The sequence below is a fragment of the Semicossyphus pulcher genome, unplaced genomic scaffold (genome assembly GCF_022749685.1).
Source record: "Semicossyphus pulcher isolate SPU_LCO1_2020_fin unplaced genomic scaffold, fSemPul1.0.p SCAF_4, whole genome shotgun sequence".
Lineage (NCBI taxonomy): Eukaryota > Metazoa > Chordata > Actinopteri > Labriformes > Labridae > Semicossyphus > Semicossyphus pulcher.
In genome coordinates, this window is record NW_027211715.1 from 31,367,903 (window position 1) to 31,392,260 (window position 24,358).

The following is a 24,358-nucleotide window of genomic DNA, read 5'->3' on the forward strand; positions in this document are numbered from 1 at the left end:
AACATGAGAGAGATCTTTTCTGGTGTGACATCATCTGAAAACATGGCTTGCACTGACTGTATGAAACCCACTGACCTGTCCGCTGAGAAGAAGGGGATACAGTGAGTTAATGTGGAGTTTAATGGGAATGTTTCTGTTTATGATGACTTTTAAAAAGATTACAGTTACGCTGCCATAAAAGACTGACGAGTGATCTTTTTTTCTTGTTTCCAGGAGGAAAAACTGGAGGAACAGAATAGGATTTCTGTTGAAGACAAACTCTTCCAAGTCCATATTACACCTGGTGAAAAACAGATCTTACAGGTGAGTCCTTTTTACACTGAGCTTTATAGTATAACGGATTACATCTCATCTTATTTTGTGTGCCAACTAGTTACATCTAATTTAGTTTCTTTTACTTAACATACTCATTATCCACACTTTTGAATCAAATTGTTTGCTTGTTTTTCTAGTGTTTATATTTTTGGTATACATGCTATGTAAATATTGATTTATGACTGAGTAAATTACTGAATTACAAAGATCCGATGGCACTAGTGAATTATTTGAGTCCTAATTAAACGCCTGTGACAGAAAAAGCATCTAAAATAATACATAAAAATGTGACATAGATTCAATGGAATAATTTGCATGCACAGCAGTATTGTTTGAGTTCTACTCTTTATAATTGCAGTGCAGCCTCTCCTCTACAGTCATTATCTCTAATAGGATCTCTGTTCTTTTCCTTCAGGCCAACTGCTGATGACGCGAGCCAGTGGGCGCAGTCACTTGACACACTGCTCGGTCATAAATGTAAGTGTCATTCACCGCACTATTGGTTCACGATTACATAAAAGAGCCTCAAAGGTCACACGGTTACCGTGTGCTGAGCGAAGGCAGTTTACTGACCTCAGTTAAACAAAGGCTGTAATTGCTCTGCAGTTACTTTACCTTTCATTAATGGGCAAACAGTTTCCAGCCTCATCTTTTAACACCCTCTCCTTCTCTCTCTCCCTCCCAAAGATGGGAAAGCGGCCTTTTGTATCTTCCTGAAGTCGGAGTTCTGTGAGGAGAACATTGAGTTTTGGACGGCCTGTGAGGATTACAAGACCCAAACGTCCCACAAAGAGCTGGTGTCCAAGGCCAACAGCATTTACGAGGAGTTCATAAAAAGTGAAGCTCCCAAAGAGGTAACAGCCAGCAGATTCTGTTGTAGCATATGCTGCTAACCGAGAAAATGCCCAATCTGATTTGTTTCTTCTAGTTCATCTGTGAATTTGATAAATACACAAGATGTTCTTTATTAAAAATGGCTCATAATGTCTGTTTCCTTTGTCACAGATAAACCTGGATTACCACACCAAGAATGCCATCATCCAGAGCCTCCATGAGCCCACTACAACGAGCTTCCTCGCAGCTCAGAGGAAAGTCTACAGCCTGATGGAGAACAACTCCTACCCCAGGTTTATCCTCTCCGACCTCTACAGAGAACTGTGCGACGCTGCCAGGGGAGAGGGCAAGCTCATTAAGTCCTAGTCAAACGAGACACCCGGTCCTGAAGTCATTTGTTTACCGCTGTGACTGTGTGAAAAAGCCGCTGATGTTCATTCCAGGCACTGCCTCAGGGATAATAAACCCGAATGCAAATCCTGAACATGAACATTACCGGCATGTGCGGAAAATGCAAAACTGAGGCCATTTTTATTCCGTCGTGCTAAGAGCTTTCAACAATGGAGTTTGGATGATTAGACCGGATGCTCTATGCTGCTGCTGCTGCTGCTGCACACTGAGCATCTCCACCAGATGGGATTAAAGTTACATCTTCTTCTCTGAGCCGTTACCTGCACTTTCTTCACTGTTAGAATTGGGTATTGTGAGCAATGATGCGGTTTTAAGAAAAAACGCAGTTGTAGTGCAACCGCATTAAAAGCTGAGAGGACGCTTTACCATATCTCTAACTGACCAGGCTTTTAGAATGTATATCTATCTGTGTACCCCTGTGTTTGACACTCCCATGTGACCCTGGCTCTGTGGCTCTGATGGTTTAACATGTGTTTACGCACAAAGTGCAATTTTTATTTATACAACAATATTCACAATTTTCTGCCAAAGACGGCATTTGGCCTTAAGTTACTGTGAAAATGTAATGTATTGTAAATATTGTGACATTGCACATGTTGAATGTAAAATTAAGTTTTGGGCAGCTGGACTGCTCGAGAAATAAAATGTATTCTTCAAACGTGAACTTTCTCTGATGTGTTTATTTCTGAATTAATGCAAAAAATTAAAGCATAGAAGAAGTAATAATCTAAGATCAGAGGTCTTAAAGGTCTAGTTTACTCCCAATCTCAGAACACGCCAGCTATCGTGTGACTACAATGTAGCCTATGGGGGTGAAGGCCAATATTTTAGGGCCTCTCGTGTAGCAAAAATACATCAGGTCCAAGACTTCCTCTTCCTCACACTGCTTCTTGTTTACAACCAGATATCTGCTGAAAGCTACTGTGAGACACTTTTATTTAGTCTTGAACTTGCCGACGCCTGTGGAAAAAGCGGAACATCTTGTCTCTTTGCTGATCTTGTCCTGAACATGCATATGTAGTTCTCGCTAATTACATAAAATCCTCCGACTGTCAAACGTGTCAGTCATTGTGAATCTTTTCCCTCACTTCATCAGCAAACCAGTTACAGCTGTAACGAATATTAAAACTAACTACATATAAATAGTCAGTCTTATAACAATAACGATAACTTTATTGATCCCCAAAGGGAACTTCACTTGTCTGGCATCTCATCGACCATTTACTGAAGAATTAAAAAGCCTGATGGCCATGGGTACAAAAGATCTTCTGTATCTCTCCGCCCTGCAGCAAAGAGAGAGGAGCTGATGCTCTAGTTTGCTCATGCAGGCCATATAGAGACAAAAGTAGTCTTTTCAGTGTCTTTTATATCCTGTTAACTCCTCGCAGTAGTTTTCAGAATGCAGATACATTTAAAATAAGGTAATAAAGAGCTAACTCTTTGTCCAGTGACTCTTTGCCCTCCAAACTGACTCCAACAAAACAAAGCTCACTTAGACATGACTGATCAACACTACTCGGGCTAAAAAGGGATTAGATACCTTTTTATAGACATTAGTTTATTAATATTTCTCTGTTTAAATGTACATGAGTGCTTGAGTGAAATCTGAACTAGCCATTTTCTTACATCTGCCTAACTGATGTATTGCGCACCTGCCAGCTAAAACTAGCTCTACACAACACGGACATATTATTATCCTTACATTTGATATGGCTAACATGTTAGCAAAAAATATCTTACTTAAACATGTAGCAGAAACAGAGCAACAGCATCATTTAAGTTGAGTTGCCACCAGGTGAAGGTAAGTCCGGTATTAACTCTGTTGGACTCCAAGAAATCTTGAGAGAAATGTCTGGTTCTCTAGCTGCTAAAGGGCTATATGCTAGCTGCTAATGTCAGTTGGTGCAGAGGGGTATCAGAGCACGTTATTAACAACAGCTGCTTGTTACAGCTGGATGAGAAAGGTGAAGTAAAACTAAGTAGTAAAGTTGAAGGCGGAAAAGCTAGGAGCTTTGAAGTAATGCATATGCTTCTATTTCCTTGATAACGTGTTCAGAGCTCACATGCTATGAGCTAATTTTAGGCGCATGCAGTTCTAGAAAATCCTGTTCATTGTTAAAGCGATGGGAAATATTTTGCATCTCAGAAGTTGTTATTCCACTTTCTGTTAGACACTATTTATCTTTCATATCACAATAGTTGACTGTAGATGTCCTTCACATAGGGTGTTTGATTTACCAAAAATGTCAGACACATCCACATACAGTATGTGAGCACGTCTGAGATACTTGTTTACAGACAATGTTCTGGATGTTCTGCAAAACAAAAACAGCATTCCTCTTTTTAGAACACTTCATTCCGCCTTGTGCAGCTGATGGGGGGCCACGTCACCGAGCTGAGCTCCCGCACTGTAACAATGTTTAAAGTTGTAAGAGCAAGAAGAGAGAGAACACCCTGACTGACAGCAGAGAGTCCTCCTCCGTCTGCTGTGTGTCTGCTCTCTGATACCGAGGCTGTTTCCAGCCGTGAACTCATAGTAGAGGCTGACAGTGTCCAGACCCCCGGACGCGGCTCCTGACAGGCTGACAGCTCCTGCTCCGTCCTCAGACCTGTGGCCTGCTGTCTCAGTGTAATGAGATCATCTTTTACACCAGCAGTCTGCAGAACCATATGCTCTGCTGTCCCAGAGGTTAGAGGAGCAGATCTGTGAGTGGACTGTTAATGGTTTGAGCCCAGACTGGCTGGTAAAGTAAATGTGTTTCACTGTATAAATAAAGGATTCTGTTTTAAGTACAGGAATCATTATAATAATCCCATTTAATCTCTAGTGATGACATTGACAGATTGTCAGTACACTTTCTTACTTAAGTTACAGTCGGATGGACTGCATGACATTTTGTACAGACTCTGGTGATCCCCTGACCTTTCTTCTAGCACCACCATGACGGTGACATTTGTGTTTTTTTACACTGGCGCTGTGTTCGAAATGCCATACTATATACTGTATCCTACATACTGCATACTGCGTTCGATTCCGGTTTCGGAAAGTGGAAGCAAACGACAGCCCGCCAATAGCAAAAAGCTGCTTCTTTAGCTAAAGCGCCCCCTTCTGCTGCTGTCCGCCATTTCAACTGCCACTGTGACGTTCCAGCGCTTTGCATTGTGGGATACAGCAGGCGAGGCAGACTGGACTGATGCATACTGGAGATTTTTTCCGAATCAGTACGACATCCAGGTATTTTTGGCATACTGCACATTGTGCTTGTGTTTGCATACTACATACTACATTTTGACCAAATCATTACGTACTGCTAGTATAGTACGGCATTTCAAACACAGCCAATGTCTCGGCAGCTATTGCATGTATTGGTATTAAATCAGCTACACACATACATGTTCCCTTCAGGAGAACAGCAATAACTTTCTTGACCCAATAACTTTTCAAAAAGTGCCATATTCACATCAGAGGTTCATTTTGTCCAGTGCTTTGTTTATGAACCAACACCTGCAGAACTAATGACATCAGCCTTGGCAGTACTTTGTGTGCCAGTCATTAAATGTCCAATCATTGTCCTTTATGCATTCAGAAAAGTGTACCTAGCAGGAACGCTGCCAAACTCAAACACACCTCCACTTGTTCACCTAAATGCTCCGGATTACAGTAACAATTATCTGCTCCATTCACACATCAGCTCAGTCGGACACTACACAGACTTTGTCCCAGGGGAGCTGGCAGGGTAAAGTCTGTTTTATGTCAAGTTCAACTAATACAAGTTTTGTTCTTACTTACAGCTCTTCTAGGGAATGATGAGATAAGCAAACATAAAGTGCTTTTCAACAGCAGGAACTTTCCCCAGGAACTGGGAACCTTTTGAGGAACTATGTGCGTTTCGACAGCAGGAACCAGGGTCTAACTTTAGTTCCAGGGTAGTTGACTTACCCCCTGAAATATGATACATTTAAATATACAGGAAAATTATACCAGATTAATGCAGAGTGTTTTCATGTCAATATAAATGACTAACAATCATATTTCTTATTATTTCAGACTTTTAAGTCTTATTTCTTTAACTTGACAACCCCCCAGACACCCTTATGAAAAGAGTAGTATAGTTCAGGTGGAGCGACACGTTTCCTCATAAAATAAATACAAAATAAACCTGTGTTATTTATGAAAAGATAACTCACAAACAACCTCACAGCACCGGGACGAGGTGCCGCTGTTACAGGAAACATAAACAGACGGTTCATGGAGCAGACTTGCCGCGGAGTGTTTACTTTAGCGGTTATACCCGCAGCACACACACAGCTTAAGGTTGTGTGTGCCTACAGGAAGTAAGAGACGAGAGCTTTCGTGCTCAATCCATTTGCGATGCAATAAAGCGGGATGAAAAACAGTACAAGTTGAATCTCCTCTATGCTAACAGGCTAACTGTAGTGTCGCACAAATGATACCTTATTCTTCGAGCTTTAATGGCGGTTGCTAAACCTGCTTAACGATACATAACCGCCACCTACTGGACTGGCGGTGTAGTGCTTACTTTTACTGCTTCTCCATACATCATAATCTTTCTCGACTTTGGGCCGCTGTGGAAACGCTGACTACAGTGGGCCACAGGAACCATTTAGTTCCTTGTAGAGAACTTCCTGGAACTTTTGGTCGAAAAGCACCTAATGTACCTTCTTAACATGGGCACGCATAGCAGGATACTCACAGCTTGTCAGCACATTGGCTTTTGACGATTGCAACCTCACAGGGCGGCCAGCATGGCAGTGACGTCTTGGTTTTGGTAACACATAGTTTTCATTTTTGTTTTATGTCACGCCTACTGCAGGTCTGCCAGTCACCGGAGGAGCCATTTGTCTTTAAACTGCCTCGCAAGTTTGACTCCATTTTTGTTCAGTAAATTGTAAATATGAAAACTTATTTATCATTCTCATGAAAAAACATTTGCTTGCCCCAGTCTCGTTACTGCTCGTCTGTCATTGTATAAAAAAACTCCTGGGGGGGTTTGGACTTTTGGCCAATAAGAAAACAATCATATTAACTTTCTTGGGTTATTTTTCAGTTTGATTTTAACAGACTTGATTTATCAGGAAAATAATCAACAGCAGAAACAATTATTACTGCAGCCTTTCTACTTGTTCAAGGACTTTTCCCTTGTCTGGGTATGAAGCTGCTGCTTTCACGGGCCTCTAAAGCCCTTTGAGAGACTGCATGTGATAATGAGCTGTACAAATAAACTCGCCTTGACCTTCAAATCGGGCCTACGCAGCACACATTCCGTTAGGCAGCAGTCTTCGGCTATTTTTAAGACTGAATGCTTTTTGTAGTGCCTGCATCAGTCCATGCACCACATCATGCATCGTGCATTCTGTTGTGTGACCACAGCCAGATAAAAAAAGACACAACAGAGATGAAAAGTGATTATATGCTTGAGAACAAAAGCACGCCTAGTGCGATAATGGAGGTATTCAAGAGCATCCTGCCCGACTGGATCGCTCTCGCAGAGCATACTTTTTGTTTGCTCATTCATGTGGCCTCAGCTCAGATAGGATACTAAAGCAGACTCTCTCTCTCTCTCTCTCTCTGAGCTGGTAGTAAAACCTGTGTTGCCATGACAGATCTTGGCAACAGACTGCTGGGCTCACATCCAACGAGTACTTAAGGTGTGTATGTAAACACAGGAGCCAAAAATAGGAGAGGGCCACGTTCTGCTTTGGTCGGCAGATACGTCAGACTACGCAGGACTGGAGACGAACGCCGTGTTCAAGCACGGCCAGCGAGTCAGCTTAATGTGGGTTCTGTGCTTTGTAACGTAGGAGTTAATTTACAGGACCCTACAGACACCAAGTTCTAAACATCGACATACTGATACGGGAAGCTGTCCAAGAGAACAAACGGGTCACTTACCTTGTACTTAATAATGAACTTGTAAGGAGTTTGCAGCTTCTCAGTGAGCTCTGATCAACTTAAACACTTGAACGCACAAAACACCGGTCTTGAGGGAGTCAGGAGCTGCATGTAATTAAACTAATCGTATTTATTTACCTTTTTAGTCTGGCTTTTAATTATTATTTATTAATCAGTCCATATATGAATGTATTGAATTATTTCTCACTCATGACATTTGTGAGACTTTCCTTAGTTGCTGCTTTATTAATTAGAAAGCATCAATGAATCATTTATTCATGAATTGCTTTGTGTGTGTACAAATAAAGTCTGATTGAGCGATTGACGGTTTTATAGCTAGTCCATTCATATCTTCATAGTGACTCAAGTACTTAAATTACTTTTTTTTTTGCCATATGTGTCGAGTTAACATCTGAAATTATAAACAATTTTGGGCCATGAAAGGAATTACTTTATATACTATTATACCATTACTTCTCCACCATGATTAAAAAGACCATTTTCATTCCCAATGCTTCGTCGTGGCCCTCCACGTCTCACACAGGCGCACAAATTCCCCTGACTGTAAGTCACACCCTTCCACTGCAGTATGTGATGCTAAAGGAAACTGTTGCTGGTGACGCAAGATAAGACCTTTAAGGGTTTGAAGGCGCTATGGAAAACAAAAATACAAGTTGAGGTATTATTTTAACCTATCCCAAGATTTATTTCTCAACCGTGACAATGTAGTTTTCTTGGTGTTGACCTAAACAAAGAGGCCGTTTGATGTTAACCACGTTAGGAAGAAAACAGCAAAACCATGTGTATCTGGAAGACATGCAGCTAGTGTTGTGACGTTCGCAAACGATCTGCTGTTTGATGTGAAAGACGGGAACAGAGTCGTAGGTGAGAGCCGTTCTTTTTATAGTTGTGCCCAAACTTCACTGCCCGCCTGAGATCCACTCTCCTTCATGCCAAATTACCACAGGCAGCTTTTTTCAACTGCAAGTTTGTTTGTTTTTTGTTGACATCTCTGCAATCATACAGAGTTGTATCAAAAATTATTGGCAAATCAGTGACGTAGATTCTCCTACATTATTCTGCTGTTTCCTTTTAAATTTTAAAAGCGAGAGTCTCGACACGGGAGAATATAGTGCAGGCACGTTTGTGCGTCTGACTGCTCTCTCACCTCCGATCTTATGCCTACGTTCATTTCCGAGAGCCGGAGTCATAAGATCCGTTTTAAGACATTTAACTACATGCAACAGCTACCATGTGCATCTGTAAGAGATGCAAGAAAGCTGCCATGTATTCTGTATGAGTCACAAAGAGTGACCAGAGCCGTCAAATTAAACCCCTTTACAGCCCTGATCTTTTGCTTTCATTCTGAGCTATATGAAGGCATGCCTGGACTGTTGTTGTTTATTGCAAATGATTAACAAATTGTTGCATGCAAGTTTTCTGTCAGACTGAGGTGTCCCGCTTGGTTCAATACCCCCGTCAGTTTCTGAAAGAAGGTATCTGAGTGACCGATATTTCATACAAACCAAAGCTATTAATAGAGTACTGTAGTTGTTTTTGGTTGATGTTTGACCTGTGAAGACTGGCCGCTTTACGCAAAAAAATATATCTTTTTTGCTGGCATGCAACTTTTTTGTATGTTGTTTTGTTAAAGTTTCATTTCACATGTATTTTAATGATTTGATGATTTCTACAAAGCAGTGAGAAGTACTTTTTGTAGGTGGCTTTATTTAACAAAGCTATAGTTGGCTGTTAAAAGGTTTGATATTCCTCTTAATAAAAAGGTTTGTACTTAACACATACTGTGGCTTCACTGATTTATATACAATGGACAAAAGATATATATAGTTTAGATGTTTTTTTAGTGATACACTGAGAATGTGTTTCCTCCAATTTCCCAGTAGGTGGTGGCAAAGATCTACCACTAAGCCTGGTCAGTGTATTTATCCCAGTGAGGAGCATTTAGATCATGTTTGCAGAAATGTAACATATAATACCGAAAATGGGTTGGATAAATCTGTCCATGAAAACACCAATTCACAAACATCTAGACATTTTATTATGAAAATAAGACAGAACATAATTTTAGCACGAGTTTCCTTCTATCATGCATTAGAGCAGATGGACACACAATAAAGAGCGTTTTGTCGGACAGTCTCTCTGCTACACCTGCAGTGCAGTTCTTAATGTGTGGATGGTTCACAGGATGCCACAGTGGGGAAGTGCTGCAGACCATCCATGGTCATTAATATGGAAATGACAGATGATGTATCTGTTTGTGGCTCAGTGATGAAAGAGGGACTGTACGGTTCTGGATGTGTGTGAATGTATGCGTGTGTGTGTGTGTGTGTGTGTGTGTGTGTGTGTGTGTGTGTGTGTGTGTGTGTGTGTGTGTGTGTGTGTGTGTGTATGCGTGTGTGTGTATGCGTGTGTGTGTGATTAGAGGCTTCTCTGATAGAGTGAGTTGTTCTTCACTTGGCTTCCTGGGCTTTTTTGGCACTCTGTTTCTCCTTCGCCTGGTGAAGAAAAAAAAAAGAATTCATTAGCTTCCATCTCTTCGATTTTATTCATAACTCTAATCACCAAATCTGGGCATGCGCTCATGTAATTACTGTAATTGATTTAAATTGTTTAACAACATTTAATCCACAGTCTGATTCATGAACATGAAAGAATGGGGCATCATTTGTGCCCTCTAGTGGACAGAATCTCACTGACGTGTTGGAATTATCCTGATAAGGTCGGATGCCAAAAGAAGCAGATGGTTTGAGGTAAACTTTAGTTTATAGTTTATGTACACGCGCAAAAATGTCTGACACATTTTAAGGCTGTATTTTTTAAGTAATGATCAGTAAAAGGGAACACACACTGAATAAAGCACTTTCATGTTTAAGGGGACATATTTTAGCTCTGCAATCAATTTTCTATTATTCTAATGTGTTTTTGAATCTCGTTGGTAAAGTTTGTTTCGTTTTAAAAATTGCATATTTTAATTTAATTATTTTTCGGAGCCTCTCCTTCCTCCTGAAACAAACAAGCCGTTTTGCCATTCAAATGTTAGACCTCAGCCACGATTGGCTGACAGGATTTGGAGTGACCGAGTAGCCCCTTCCCCATGTGTGTGAGCGGCCGCCTCCAAAGTTGTAGAAAACATGGCTGCTCTAGGATCGGTTATTCGGCCTTACATGTACGAGCCAGAATCACCAGGAGGTATCGGAATGGTAAATTGAAATCTTGACAACGACTACAAGCTCGTGCAAGAAGGCAGCCTGAGGTGAATGACGATAAAAGGTGATTTCAGCGAACGCAAGGTTCTACAGAAGTCTGCAACTGTTCTGAACGGCCCGTTTCAGAGGCGACCTTTTTAAAAATGTCATTCTAAAAAAACACAGAATTGAGCAGTTTTCACTTTTACACTGTGAACAAGAAACAAAAATGTGAAACCCATGAAAATATGAGAATATCCATTCAAAAGATTTGTCTCTCCTTGTCTCGGGAGTTGCCACTAACAGTAGCTCAGCTTTTTTTAAGGTCAGGATTAATTAAGTGTTGATCGTTCACAAGTGTTAGAAACAAATGCAGACTAACTGGCTGTTGTCACAATTTCTGCAGTTTGAATCTCTCTGTAACATGTGAAAATGTCCACAGTTAATCATCGTGATGGATCATCCAGCCCTACTTTCAAACACACATGCACTTTAACGTAAAAAGTGTTGTGAAAAGCCTGAGAATAAAAAAGTGAAATACCTTCTCCACCAAAGGTATTAACTGCTGGTACTCTGCCAGCGTCTTCAGCAGCTCCATAATGAAAGGAAGGTAGTTGTGCTTTCGTCGAATGTTTTCAATCTGTGAGAAAACAAAGAAATCCAACAGGTGAGGGAAAGTGGATATGACTGATGTGTGCGAATGAAATGAAAAAGATCTCTGTTGCTAAATTACATTCAGAGGAAGCTGGAAACACTGCAGTAAACAAAGCCTCTACCTGTATGAAGTGCTCATTGGCTTTTTAAATGGAATTCATCACAGGAATAAGAACAAGCACGGTGTCATTACTGACTATTTCCCTGTATATATATCACAGTGAATGTCAAATGAAACAGCATGAGAATTTAAGGAGCGAAAACCCCACCTTATATCTTTTAAGTTTCTGATTTTCCTCTTCAATAAGGAGCTGGTACTTGGCAATTTCTGACTGGATGGAGCTGAGGAAGGTGCTGCTCTGGTCTGTGTCCATTGGTTCATCCTGGTAGAAGATGAGAAAAGAGAAGGGTTTCTTTTATAAGCAGACATAGGAGGATACGCAGTGACTTAGCGCCGCACTGTATATCGTTTAACAATCACAATTGTGATGTGTGAATGTGCAGTAGTCACATTGCAGGATGTGCAATAGTGAAGCAAATTAAGTGAAACATGTCAAGCTGTTACTTTATTGTTGCGCGGTGCGAAACAAAAACTCTCCAGTTTCTCCTTTTCCATCACTGATCCACAGGTAAAGTCCGTCTATTATAACATTGGTGCAGCTCTTCACCAGAGCACAGAGTGAGCATGCAGCTGTGCAGCAGAGTCTGCGTGTCACCTGCCTGTAAACTTTAATCAAGCATCTGACGCTGCTGCCGTCACAGATCAATGTAGGCAGTATGATCGAGGCAGACGCTACGTTACGCAAGGTGGCTTATAAGTGAGACTGTTCTTGTTATCAGCTGCACCTCGTCTCGTTGCTGGGTAACGCTGTGGCTACATAAAATGGACCGTTCATGAAGTGGACATGCTGTGAAGTGTTTACTTATTGCGTCTACAACTGAAGCGCACACACAGCATAAGGTTGTGAAAAAATACTGCAGAACAAAAAGTTATCGCGCTGTCAGTTTTTTCCAATAACATTGCAGCCCTACTGTGACGGGGCTGCAAAGAAATAACAAATCGATTTTGTTTTTTTCTAGCAAAAATATCACATTTGTTGTTCCAGCTTTACTTACTCAAGGATTTGCTTCTTTTTGTCATTTTGTTAAAGTTTTGGGGTTTGTTTAAACAAAAGAAGAAATTTAAAGACGTAACTTTAAGCTCTGGGAAATTGTAACACTGTATATACTAGCTGCAGCCCTGCACGTAGCTGTTGGGAAATGATGAGGATTTTTGTTTATTAAATTCTAGGGAGTCACATTATTCCAATGGGGATTTAATTGGTGGGAATAAGGTCAACATGTTTGCACTGGGGTTTATTGAGAGAAAGAACCACAAAGCTTGTTTGATGCTGACCTCCAGTGGTTGAATGTTTTACTTTGCAGCAGTCATGCGGATGTGTACTCAGGGTGTGATCCAGATACCTTGGCATAACTTTTAGGTGTGGTTTGTTATGGGTGCATCTGAGCACATTTTCAACAAGACCCAACAATGAGGCTTTGTGTGGTATCACATGCAACAGACTTAACCTTTCATACAGGGAGAGGTCAGTGAAACATGGATGCTTAGCTTGAGGTAACGTTACCATTTGACCCCTTTGGAAATAAAGGTCTCCATGATTGAAAGTAGGTCTATATTTAACTCATCTCCTACTGCTCACATTTGGGACGGTGTGTTTTTCTAAATGTTGGGAACTTAGTGGCAGATTGCATATTTGCATTTGGTTTAATCAAATGGGGTGTGGCTGTATGGAATCATGTGTGGTGTATACACATGTCAACACATTAGTGGTTAGGTACTCCAAACAGAACACCCTGTTTTTCTCTCCTATCCGGGCACAAGCACAGTTAAGACCTCTAACTCTTGAAAGCTGACAGCTGATGAATTTCACATGTAGCCTTGCAGGGAGAAAGTGAAAGAATACATTATTCTTTTTCATGTCTGCTCTGGATTCAGCTCTTTTGCTGCCACTCACCTCAGTGAGCTGGGTCTGAAGCTCTGCAATTTTTCTCTCGTATATCATCTTTCTGTCTGACACGATGGCCATTAGGTTGAATCGGATCTCTCCTTCACTGTACCTGAAGAGGGAAACAATACAATTTATTACCTACAGAATGATACACTGTCAAAAAAATCAAGGTCAGACAGTATTTGGTGGAAAAGGCCAGTATGAACAGAGAGAATACTATTTTTGCAGTGTTACATAAGAGTGTGAAAATTTTAAATGAATCAAATGAGACAGATGACAGAGCTCTTCTGAAAAATCATCATTATTGCACAGTTACTGAACATTGTATCTCTTTCTGTGACTATGTAACTACTCAGTGTTACAAAAGGAAAAATGCAGCATTAAAAGGTCCCATATAAGGCTGATGTTCATGTCCATAATATGATGCCGGTCTAGGGGCTTTATAAATACTGTCAGAGTTTCAAAAAGCTCATTCCATGGAGAAATACACGCAGCCCATTGTTCTAAAACCGTTTTAAATGAGCCGTCAACCCTTCTTTAAAAGGGCCAGTTCGCTGATTTTCAACCTCATCGTATCATGCTATTATGGGGAGCTAATGCCATTATGGTAAAAAAAAAAAACTCTCTCTGTGCCTTTGGAGGACGCTATCCGCTTCTCCAATGGGCCCTGGAAAACCTCCAGACTAAGTACACCCAGTCATCTGGCGGAGGTCAGGGAGCTCGGTAAACTACACTTCCTCAATCTAAGACGCCCGCCTCCGATGTCATGTCACGTTCAAAATCGTCAGGTTTGAAATGTAGACTGCAGACCCGAAGATTAACTTTAGACTATCCACCGGTATATTCTCGTCATATTTCAGATTCTGTCCCGCTCTGAGCCATTGCCTGCAGTGAAAACGGTAGTATTTCCCTCCAGCGTCTCTTGCTGGGCCGTTCCTTTCAGAGGGAGCGGCGCAATGCATGCTGGGTGTTGTAGGAAAGTCGAATAGGCGAAACCACAAGCTGTTTGTACAACTTTCTCCACAGCTATGGCGCCAATTTCAAATATTATTGCTTCTATCGATTACAGAGAACACCAGCTTTGACTGACAGTCGCTTTTTCCAGGAGAGAACTGCTCCTTTAAAGTTGTGCCTAGGCCCCAGCATGGTGTACAGCCTGCTTGGCCCACTGTCAAACCCCTTTATGTCGTTTTACTTTATGAACAAAACATCAAACTTTCATTTTGTTGCTAAGCTACCATACAACAAGGCAGATGATTTGTGGGCTTTCATGAAGTTTAGTTTATTTTTCTGAAATACCAGAACATTTCAGTCCGTATTTGACAATTAGTTCAGCTCAGTTGCTAATTGCTTCCTCAGGAACGATTCAAAGCAGGTTTCTCACAAAACATAGTAATCAATCAAAATGAACTGTTGTTTGAGCTCAAGAGAGAAGATGATACATATACTCTAATGGATATCAAACCAAAAAATAAAATAAGGGACCTTTAAAACAAACTCTTGGTGGGTTAAACAAAAACATATTTAACAAACATATGCTAAGATACTCACTTCTGTATTCTTTTCTCGATCACTGGGCGAACTGCGCTGATCCAGTCGTCCTGGTTGCACGCACCTGTATGAAAACACAGGCGGGCATAAACAATAGTGCAGGTGTCCGTACATACGGCAACTGAAACACACTATACATCCGCACAAAGCAGAGACAGTTTAAGGAGGAAATGGTCCATGGCCAACAAGACGAAATTCAGTGCTGCACAGCAGGACCTCACACACAAGAGGGACTTCAAACATGAAGCAATAAAAGAAAAACAGAAAACAGTTTTCCACTTACCCAGGTCAATTGGCCCCTCTCTGAGTCCATCCAGCTCGTATAGTCTGCCGTTAACCGGAACATAGCTCACAAAGTGAAAGGCGTCCTCGTCCTTTGCTGATGATTTTGCATCAAATTCAAACATTTGCTGTCTGCAAAGACAAAAAAAACACACAATAAAACCCAATTTAATGATGATTAGCATGCTTCACACAGAAAAATATAGATGCGAGTGTTTCATCTGATAAAAGCCCATTAACAGGGAAGTATTGATACACTGCTCAAGAAAATAATGACATGTAAATGAATAAAAAGAAACTATTTCTATCAACAATTAAAATGAAGATTTTGTCACATTTCAGTCAGCTATACACAAACAACAGAATCTGAACTAATACAACTTTTGGAGTGACCAACAAATGAACCCGCCTCACATTTGTCAGCTGCACAAAAGCAGACCGGTGCATTGTAGGTCAAACACCTCTCGCCAGAGGTTGAATGAGGAGCTAAAAATAACATGAAGCCAATCAAACAGAGCCTCTCCAGCTGGATGTGATATGAGCAGGAGCTTACCTGGCAAAGCTGTTGTGCACTTGTCGGATCACTTCGGAGTTGCTGAGAGCCAAACCTTTCATCTGAGGAGGGAGGGGAGATTAGGATTATAATGCTGACTGTGTTACTCTGGCTTTAAAGATGCAGCAGGGTTATGAAGGGCTGTATGAGACAAAATATACATTCCCTTTTCGAGTAACAAGTCATGAATTGACAATAAGTGCTTCAATTACACTAATAGGCCTTTAAATACACAGATTCTTCTTGCAGTGAGAAACCAGGCATGTGATTCCCTCATACTTTCTTGTAGCCATTTCTAAAATAAATACATTTTAAAAGGAGCACAAAGTAGCTTTGTCTGAGCAGAAAAAGTGTCTAAAACAAAGAAGGAGTTGAGAACCGTGAAATCAGTTCAGCCTGGTTCTTCTAAATATTTGTGGGACATCACAAAGGTAAGAGGATGAAACTGTCAGTGTTAGATATGGAAGGTGGAAATTACTAGAGCGAAAGGTGTAATAAATTATAGCTCGCAGAGGGGGAGCAGTTCTGACACTATTTTTAGAGAGAGTAATGAATAATTTATAACTCATTTGAGTTAGAGGAAAAAAGCCGGTAGCTTTTGAATCAAATAGGGAACTTCTATACTCTTGATTTGATAAGAAACAAAAAAGGACAGACTAGTACTTTTCTGAACCAATGCAGACAACAAAAAACAGCCTGTTGTTTTGGATTCAAGAGAAAAAAAAACTTACAGCAGCGTCAAAACTGTGTGAGAACTCTCTGAACTCTGTCAGCGTGTCTCCCAGCAACATGTCAGAATGGGAGCAGTTGAGCAGAACGCTGACTATTGCCTGAGTGGCACAGGCGTTATTAATGACCTGAAAACACACAGAGAAAACAAACAATGGTTATCAGGACAGATAATACAACTCATTTATTGATGCAACATTTAGTAAATTAAATGATCAGGCATTGGACGTTGCAACAGATACAACAGCTAGGCGATGAAACTGTAAATAAATGGATTGCACTAAAATGCACTTTGATAACGATGTCAACATTTTTGACATTTTTACTTAATATGGATAAATCAACAAGCCTATCATACAGCAAAAGTAGCATCAACCAGTTAGTCTGCTTTTTTTGCTTGCATGTGAATACACACTAGAGTACACACAGAAGCACATCGCCACTTCCCATTGCAGAGCATTGTTTGTCTGAGAAGAAAATGAATGTCTTCTAGAAGAGAAAAAGACAGCAGAACTGAGGAGCATGAAAGCAACGGTGAAAGCGCACTACCATCATCCTCTAAAGATAAGGAAAAATTTGACAAGAACTTCAACCAAGTCCAGTTGCCTTTTGGATTAAGCTTTGAATTACCATGACCTGGATGACAGAGAACCTTCACAGACTTGACAAAAAATGGTTACGTGTCAATTGTATTGATGTTACAGTTAGTTTGGCTAGCAGTACCTGACATTGTCTGACATCAACACCCATAAGCATCGTGTGCCTAAGAGACACTGATTAATAACATGAAACTGCTTTATTTTTTCCCCCTGTTTTTTACTGCTGAGTCAATTTGTTTTGAAGAGGACACCTCTGCAGATCATTTGACTACTGTTAAAAACCTATTGAATGATGAAGACTGAATTAATCATAACGTAAACAAGCCGAGATCCTAGAAACATGCTGTGTTCAGCAAAGAGCATCAGAAAGTGACTTAGTTGTAATGTGAAACTGCTTAGCTTAACATACAAGAAGAGAAGACATCCTTAGATATGTTTTGTTTTTTTAACATGCACTAACATTGTGTAGTAAAACTTATAAAACATCTGGTTTCTTCAAACCGTTGTGCCAAAAAAGTAATCTTAAAAAAGAAATCTAATAAAAGGGAATAACAATCCCATTGTCTGAGTGAGGAGAAGCACTTTGCACTTTGTTGTGGGCTGTGTGATTAATGTAATGGGGCTGGACAATTAAAAGGCAAAGCTATTCAATATCTAATTCATTATCCAATTTGGCTGACCAACTCTGCACTAGATAATAATGCTTTGCAATTACGCTTGTGCTTCCCTTGTGTTCTGGTCAGTGCAGTTAGCATCTGAGAACCCATAGCAGGCCAACAATAAAGAGGTTTTACTCTCTATCGTGAGCTTTCCTTGAGCATCATTACAGTGTAACAACCTGATAATCATAGAGACATTTTTGGGCTTTTTAATGTTTGATAAGCAAACAAAAGCAGTCCAAAAAGCAAACATCTGTTGGATGCACAAGTTTTATGTGTAAATATTTTTAATACCCATACCTTCCTCACACTACATACAACCCCAATACATTTTTTATTGGATTGTAACATGACAACATATGGAAAAGTGCATGGGGGATTAGGCTTCCATTTGTTTTAGCTATGGAACTAGACATTATTTATGCTCATGTTGCAAAATTGTCTTCTTGCAATTAAAAAGAAGAGTATTTTTGGTTTTAAGTGGCAAATCATACCTGTTTTGCAAAGAAGATGCTGTCCAGCCTTGAATCCTGAACGATTGATCCTGCTGGCTCTTCACCTGGCTGCCACTTGAAGAGGAAAATCAACCCATGAACTGGCCTGGAACAGAACAGGTAAATTAAAATGTCTGTCTTTATGTATATGGAGTATGTATGTTGTATAATGAAGCTGCAAGTTTACATACTTCAAGTTGTCAAAGTTCTCTGGCTCCATACTCCATATCTCCTCAACCTGGGCGCCTTTGCAACCTGAAAAGAATATATCAAGCATTATACATTTATTCATAAACGTTACGTTAGTAATATATGCTTAAGTGAGATTTACCGGACGGTTCGGTATGTAAACAGACAACGCGGCATGTCTCGGTGGCGGGTTAGTTGTAGAGGAAACCACAACAACTGTCATCATTCATGAATGAGGATTTGTTTTCACGCGCCGTTGTTTTGAACGCTGAGTAATGCTAGCCAGTTAGCTTGCCTAATTAAGTTAGCTAAGGCTGCCCAATTAACACATGCACCTTCTGGAGAACGCAGCGTTAAGGTGGCTGTTTGGAATGAAAGGCCTAAAAATCATTCTGGTTTTTATCCTCACATCATTTCTTTTGCATAGGTTTACTGATAAGATAGATATTAGTGTTAGCTTTAGAGTAGCTAGCTAGTGCATTCACGTAGCCACGTTACACTAAATTAGCAGCAAGACGTAAGCTAACAGTTACTCACCAAAACCTTTAATCAGTTCTGTAAACACGCCTGGGTCACTCTCCATCAAACACCACTCTCCTGCGCTTCCAGCCATTCTTCACAATGTTGTTTAATTAACCTGCTGTGCACATAAACAAGATGCTAATATCCTAGCTTAGCCGTACACCCGCTACTCAAGCTAATTTCACTGAAGCACTGGAGTGACCTCACAGTCCATCAATTCACGTGATGTGGGGATAATCGGAAAAATGAGACTCCGACTGGGAGAAGTCACGTGAGGGCTCACTCACATCGGAACAACAACTGGAAAAAGTAAGAGGAATGTTTTTACGCAAGAAAACGTCCTAATACACAAAAACGTATGCTTAATTAATTGTTTTAGCTTATACGTATTGACTTGTGTAATTTCTAATACAGTATCAGGCTCTAACTATTAGTTGCTGTCTACGTAGAGTGACCTGAATTAGTTATGAGTAATCTGAAGTAACAAGTCTTCTTTTATAGCATTCATGTTGTCTCTATATTAAGATTTAAAGATCGGAAACCAACCAAAGTCGGACGAACAATTTCAAAAACTGGGAACTCCGAGCATCCGAGGAACACGTCAATGCACTAAGTGATGCAGAGCATTGTCGGCAGTCTGGGTTTGCACGTTTTGGGTCAAGGCGTACACCGTCGGAGCGCGACACATATTTGACAAAATAAGTACAACAGAATATTTACTTTAATTATCTTTTATGAAATATAAATGCTTACACATTTACAATTACAAAACTGATAATGATAATCCTAAAACTCTAAAGTTGCTCTCATAAACCACAATTGATACCCGCCTTTCTTAGAGGAGGGGATTTATAAATGAGGCACACTAAGCTAAAAACGCGAGGCAAGATGTTGGAGACTGATAGCGGACTTTCATTCATATTTATTACTCATTATAAATACACATTCAAGGCATAAAACGTCTGAGAGTGCGTTTGGCTTTGAATATGCACCAGTTAAAATAAATAGTCATTACATTGACCAGCATCATGATACATAAGGCTATCCTTACACTTGAACTACCTACCTAACATAAAAAATTAGAGACAAACTAATGCTAAAATCTCAGTTACATTCTCCTATAGCTTTGAAAAGCAAATAAAAATGAATTCAAAAATGACAAATTTTATACATGCAATTATTAACATTTCCTGATATGATAGAATACTTGCATACTGAGCACTATAAAATTTGCTAATCATAACAACAAATGTGTAACCCTTTCATTCTTCCAATACATAAAGACTTCTGGTAAAATCCATTCAAAATACTTAACAAACCAATGCTGTTCACAGTTTGAAGATGTCTTATGCTCAAAGAGATCATGCTATTTTATGACTCTAATACTGTTCAACAAGCCAACAATGCACAAGAAGTATGACGAGCAGTTTCACTATTCACATGTTTGTTTAAAAGACGGCAGCTTTAATAACAATTCTGTACATCCCTGTATAAAAACGTGTACATCCTAACATCATGTATCCAATGCACTTTGACAAATAAATAAAATAGTTGAGCTCAAGCAATGTAAGACTTGTAGCACAAGATCAAACAAACATTTGATAAATACAGGATTGAAAAAAATGACAAGAACGGTTAGTCATTTAGTGGACTCAAACTGTCCGCTGCCCGAGCCGTCAGAGCCGCTCGCAGCACAGCAGGGGGCACACTGTTCAATCAGGGGCAGCAACTTTCCCTGCTGATGGAGCTGTTTGGTATCAGAGCCGCCCCCGATGCAGTTTCCGTTAATGAAGACCCTCGGCACCTGAACAAAGGAGTCATATCACAACATTAGCATTGTGTTAATGAGCAGCTACTAAAACTGGCTTTAAAGCAGAGTTATATCCAGTGCAAACACTGTGTATAAAATAAGCAGATGTGACCACAGTGGTGTCACCTATGGGTTTGTGAACCCCCTTTAGAAGCCTGATTTTGGGTGTCTATCTCGTTTATTTTCAGTCAGAAGTGAGCATATATGGACGACAGGGTCGCTCATTGTTCTATCTATATCTAGGTTTAAAGATCTTGACTTGTCAATCACAGGTAGACAAACCCTAAAGCTGAGTGGTTTCAAGACTAGAAAAGCTCTATATTAGTACAGTCCATTTACCATTCATTGTAGCTTTTACTCCTAATGGATCTATGAGTTAATAAATCTATCAAAAAAGACTTGAAACTAATGATTGAAAATATAGACTTATTAAGACATTTTTTACAAAGGTAATAAATTAAGGCATAGTAAGGTCATTTTCCCATCTAACAATGGAGTCTCCCCCTGCTGGCAATTACATACAAAGCAGGTTTACGGCACTTCTGCGGTGGCTTCACTTTTGAAACAAAGAGGTTAAATGGACTTCTTATATACAGTCTGTGATCAGCATCAGGGCCAGAAATACTTCCCGAGTTTGAAATGTTGGGCTATAAGTGTTTCACTATCCTGTTTGTTAAAACCTTTATGATTTTTAAATGTCACTGTGAAAAAAAAGAATGTTTGCATCTTGTACATTTTAAACCGCTAACAGTCTTAAGTGTTATTAGACAGTGTTTATGTACAAGTGACCTTTGTCAAACATGAATTATACCCAAAGGTTTAAACCTATTTTATACTTGTAAATTTGTTTTATACAAAATTATCTGCACTATTAAATTGTAACATCAATTAAATGTATGTATTTGCTGTGATCAAAGTCTGGAAAGGTAAACATTGACTCAGATGCAGTTATTCTGTATGAAGACAAATTCCTGATTCTAGCCTTTAGCCAATGCAATGCTTAGCAAGGCCGCCACAAAAAAAATGACAATCTGTCAAATGAGCAGGTTTTGATTCTTTTTTTAAATAGCTGCTGAAAGAAAGGTCTGTTAAGTTACTTTAGACTCTGAATCCCAAAATATAGCATGAGGATCTTACTGTTTTGGCACCAGTCATCTGAGCTAAGGCCTCTTGCAGTCTCCTCCCGTCATTGTGCTCGTCCAGCTCAACCACTTTGTAGGACGCACCAATTTCATTGAACACATTCTTGGCCATTTTGCAATAAGGACAGGTGGTCTTGGAAAATATCACAACACAGTTCTGAGACACCATCTCCTGAAAGATCAAGCAAAATATGTGATTTATTTCAGTATCAAAAGAACACTTTAAATGGACTGCACATACCAGCGCTTCAGTGTGTGGCTGGGCAAAGGCAAGAGAAACCTTGACTTTTCCCTTTTACTGCATTTTTTATTTTAATTTTAAGTCCAATAGTAAAGTGTGGAACTCGGTGCATTCATCGTGTATGAGATAACTACTTTCTAAATTACACTCTTTTATAATAGTTGTAATTCAAATGTACCCATCACCTCATCAATGGGAAATGTATGCCTGCCAAAGGATCAGCAGAAGCCTTGGAAACAATATCACTTTGCACTACATTTGAGATATTTCAGAGGCCTTGTCTACCAGGGCCTTTGGATATTATGTTTTTACAGATGGAGTTACAGATGCAACTTTGGGTGCAATCAATAACAGAATAGTTGACTCAAAGGTACACAGAAACATTAAAACATGATGCAATATCCTGAAACAAACTGACAAAAGATACCATCAGTGACAACTTCTCAACTTTCTGCTTTTGATACCACATATATCAGACATGGAAAATGAAAGTAGCATAGAGAGAGATTAACATCAAATTCCTGTACCAAAAGGTTTACAAGGTAAAAGATATGTAAGCATCTACTAACCTGAACATACCGTACACAGGCTGTGCTGGACACAGCGGAGGAGGACGTAAAGTTCCCCATCCTGAAAAATACAAATAACATTATTGGAGCATGTAGTACTTTCACTTTTTTGGTTTGCGGTTGTACATTAGAGTTTAACAGACACACACTACAAAGATAAACACAACTAAATGTGGCCATGATCAAGCAATAACCTGAGAAACGGGAAGATACTTCTGGAAGAGACGAATTTATAGCAAATAATTAGCAAAATAATATCTAACTGGAGGATAACGACAGGTCTAAAAATACCGATGCGCATTGTTACAGATATAGCTTCGGCTTTTTTGCCACGTCTACAATACTGTTTAATTCTGTAAACGCCTGATCTACAACAGCAAAAAGCTACATGTGCTAAGTAATCCAGGATTAGGAGTAGAAATTCCCTTCACTGGCACTGGTAATTAGCTAAGGGTTGGTGTGGGTGGGCGATGTGCCAGACTCAAATTTAAAATCTTACTGTATCAAGACTGCACGCTACCATGAAAATAAAAAACATTTCATAACACGTGACTGTAATTGTTTAACTTAAGGCGAGTACCTTACTGTAAATTCAGTTAATACTCGATACGCCTCCCAGTACTTGTTTCAGTTAAATCTTCCTCATAGCTTCACTAACCCTCTCTGGCGAAAGATTACATCAACGCTGACAACAGGCTTGCCAATGATAAAGGTTGACATTTTAGAGAAACCATAGGTTATTGACCGATCACGTGTATGCCGAATTTGACCAATGGGCCTTATGAATCGCCATGATAACCATCAACGTGTTTGTCGATAAGCAAAGCGCTTTAAACGACATTTTTGTGAAGTTTCTATATATGTCCGTGAGGCATGGTAAGACACGTTGAGCATGCGGCAGTGACTGGCTTAAGTTTGCAAGCCCTTTAAACGTATGTGTAACCAAATATTGCCATGCGGGATTTTACTATTTATTAACGCTAACAGCACTTCCAATATTGTTTTATAATGATTTGTGATTGATTGATCAAACAAGCTAGCTTAGCTTTAGTTTTAGTCAAGCTAGCGGGAATGACCTTCGGCAGCCGGTCCATGCCACCCAGGAAAGACATCCAGCTCGAGCAAACATGGAGAAAAAATAACAAACGATCACAAAATAATGGAGGTGTGAGCCGAGATAAATCATGCGGTTAGTGTACAAACAGAACTTAAGTCATACACCGACCCTGGCTGGCTGACTGTAACTTTACGCTAGCTTCCCCCCCCTTTTTGCACTGTTTATATCTGAAGCATACCTTTCCGTGAGCACCGGAAGTTGTTTCTGAGGCAAGCGGACGCAAGACGCAATTTGAGCGTAACGCCCTGACGTCAAAACACAAACGTAGAGGATTCTCACACATTAGACTTTACAGGTATGGGAAGGTATTTTTAACGTTCTAAGATGCAATGTTGGTTGTAAATGACCAGCCCCTCTTAATGTTAAAATGTTTACCTAATCAGAGAGCTCCAGGCTTCAATTTTACATTTTATTAAAGACCTTTCTCTTCTCCCTATGCTAACACAGACATGCTTCAGTGTTTGGGTGGTGCATTGATGGAGGCTGTTTGGCTTCCAAAATGGAGGGAAAGAGTACACCAAAGAAATAACTTGTGGATATATTCAGTCTTGATTAGTA

The 24,358-nt window shown here is 39.9% G+C and overlaps 3 protein-coding genes across 6 annotated transcripts; 1 reads left to right on the forward strand and 2 right to left on the reverse strand.

Moving 5' to 3' along the window:
• Positions 1–2,216, forward strand: LOC138607110 (regulator of G-protein signaling 21-like). Its single transcript, XM_069679667.1, has 5 exons — positions 1–101; positions 214–303; positions 731–792; positions 1,003–1,169; positions 1,321–2,216. Exons 1-5 carry the CDS (start codon positions 4–6, stop codon positions 1,513–1,515), a joined length of 612 nt encoding a protein of 203 aa, XP_069535768.1. The 5' UTR covers positions 1–3; the 3' UTR covers positions 1,516–2,216.
• A 7,598-nt stretch (positions 2,217–9,814) lies between these two features.
• uchl5 (ubiquitin carboxyl-terminal hydrolase L5) lies at positions 9,815–19,100 on the reverse strand. The gene is made up of 11 exons (XM_069679744.1): positions 18,937–19,100; positions 18,402–18,465; positions 18,211–18,316; positions 16,461–16,586; positions 15,730–15,791; positions 15,178–15,308; positions 14,895–14,958; positions 13,350–13,452; positions 11,604–11,717; positions 11,222–11,320; positions 9,815–9,990 (listed from the first exon to the last, which is right to left on the reverse strand). The coding sequence occupies exons 1-11, from the start codon at positions 19,010–19,012 to the stop codon at positions 9,946–9,948; spliced, it is 990 nt and encodes a 329-aa protein (XP_069535845.1). The 5' UTR covers positions 19,013–19,100; the 3' UTR covers positions 9,815–9,945.
• A 725-nt stretch (positions 19,101–19,825) lies between these two features.
• On the reverse strand, positions 19,826–24,003 carry glrx2 (glutaredoxin 2). 4 transcript variants are annotated; one of them, XM_069680227.1, is made up of 4 exons: positions 23,979–24,003; positions 22,684–22,744; positions 21,869–22,045; positions 19,826–20,725 (listed from the first exon to the last, which is right to left on the reverse strand). In XM_069680227.1, exons 2-4 carry the CDS (start codon positions 22,741–22,743, stop codon positions 20,561–20,563), a joined length of 402 nt encoding a protein of 133 aa, XP_069536328.1. In that variant the 5' UTR covers position 22,744; positions 23,979–24,003; the 3' UTR covers positions 19,826–20,560. The 4 variants fall into 4 exon arrangements, with proteins under 4 accessions (XP_069536328.1, XP_069536326.1, XP_069536325.1 ...); XM_069680225.1 differs by having other exon boundaries at positions 23,909–23,986; XM_069680224.1 differs by lacking the exon at positions 23,979–24,003 and adding an exon at positions 23,760–23,941.
• Between the last annotated feature and the right edge of the window lie 355 nt (positions 24,004–24,358).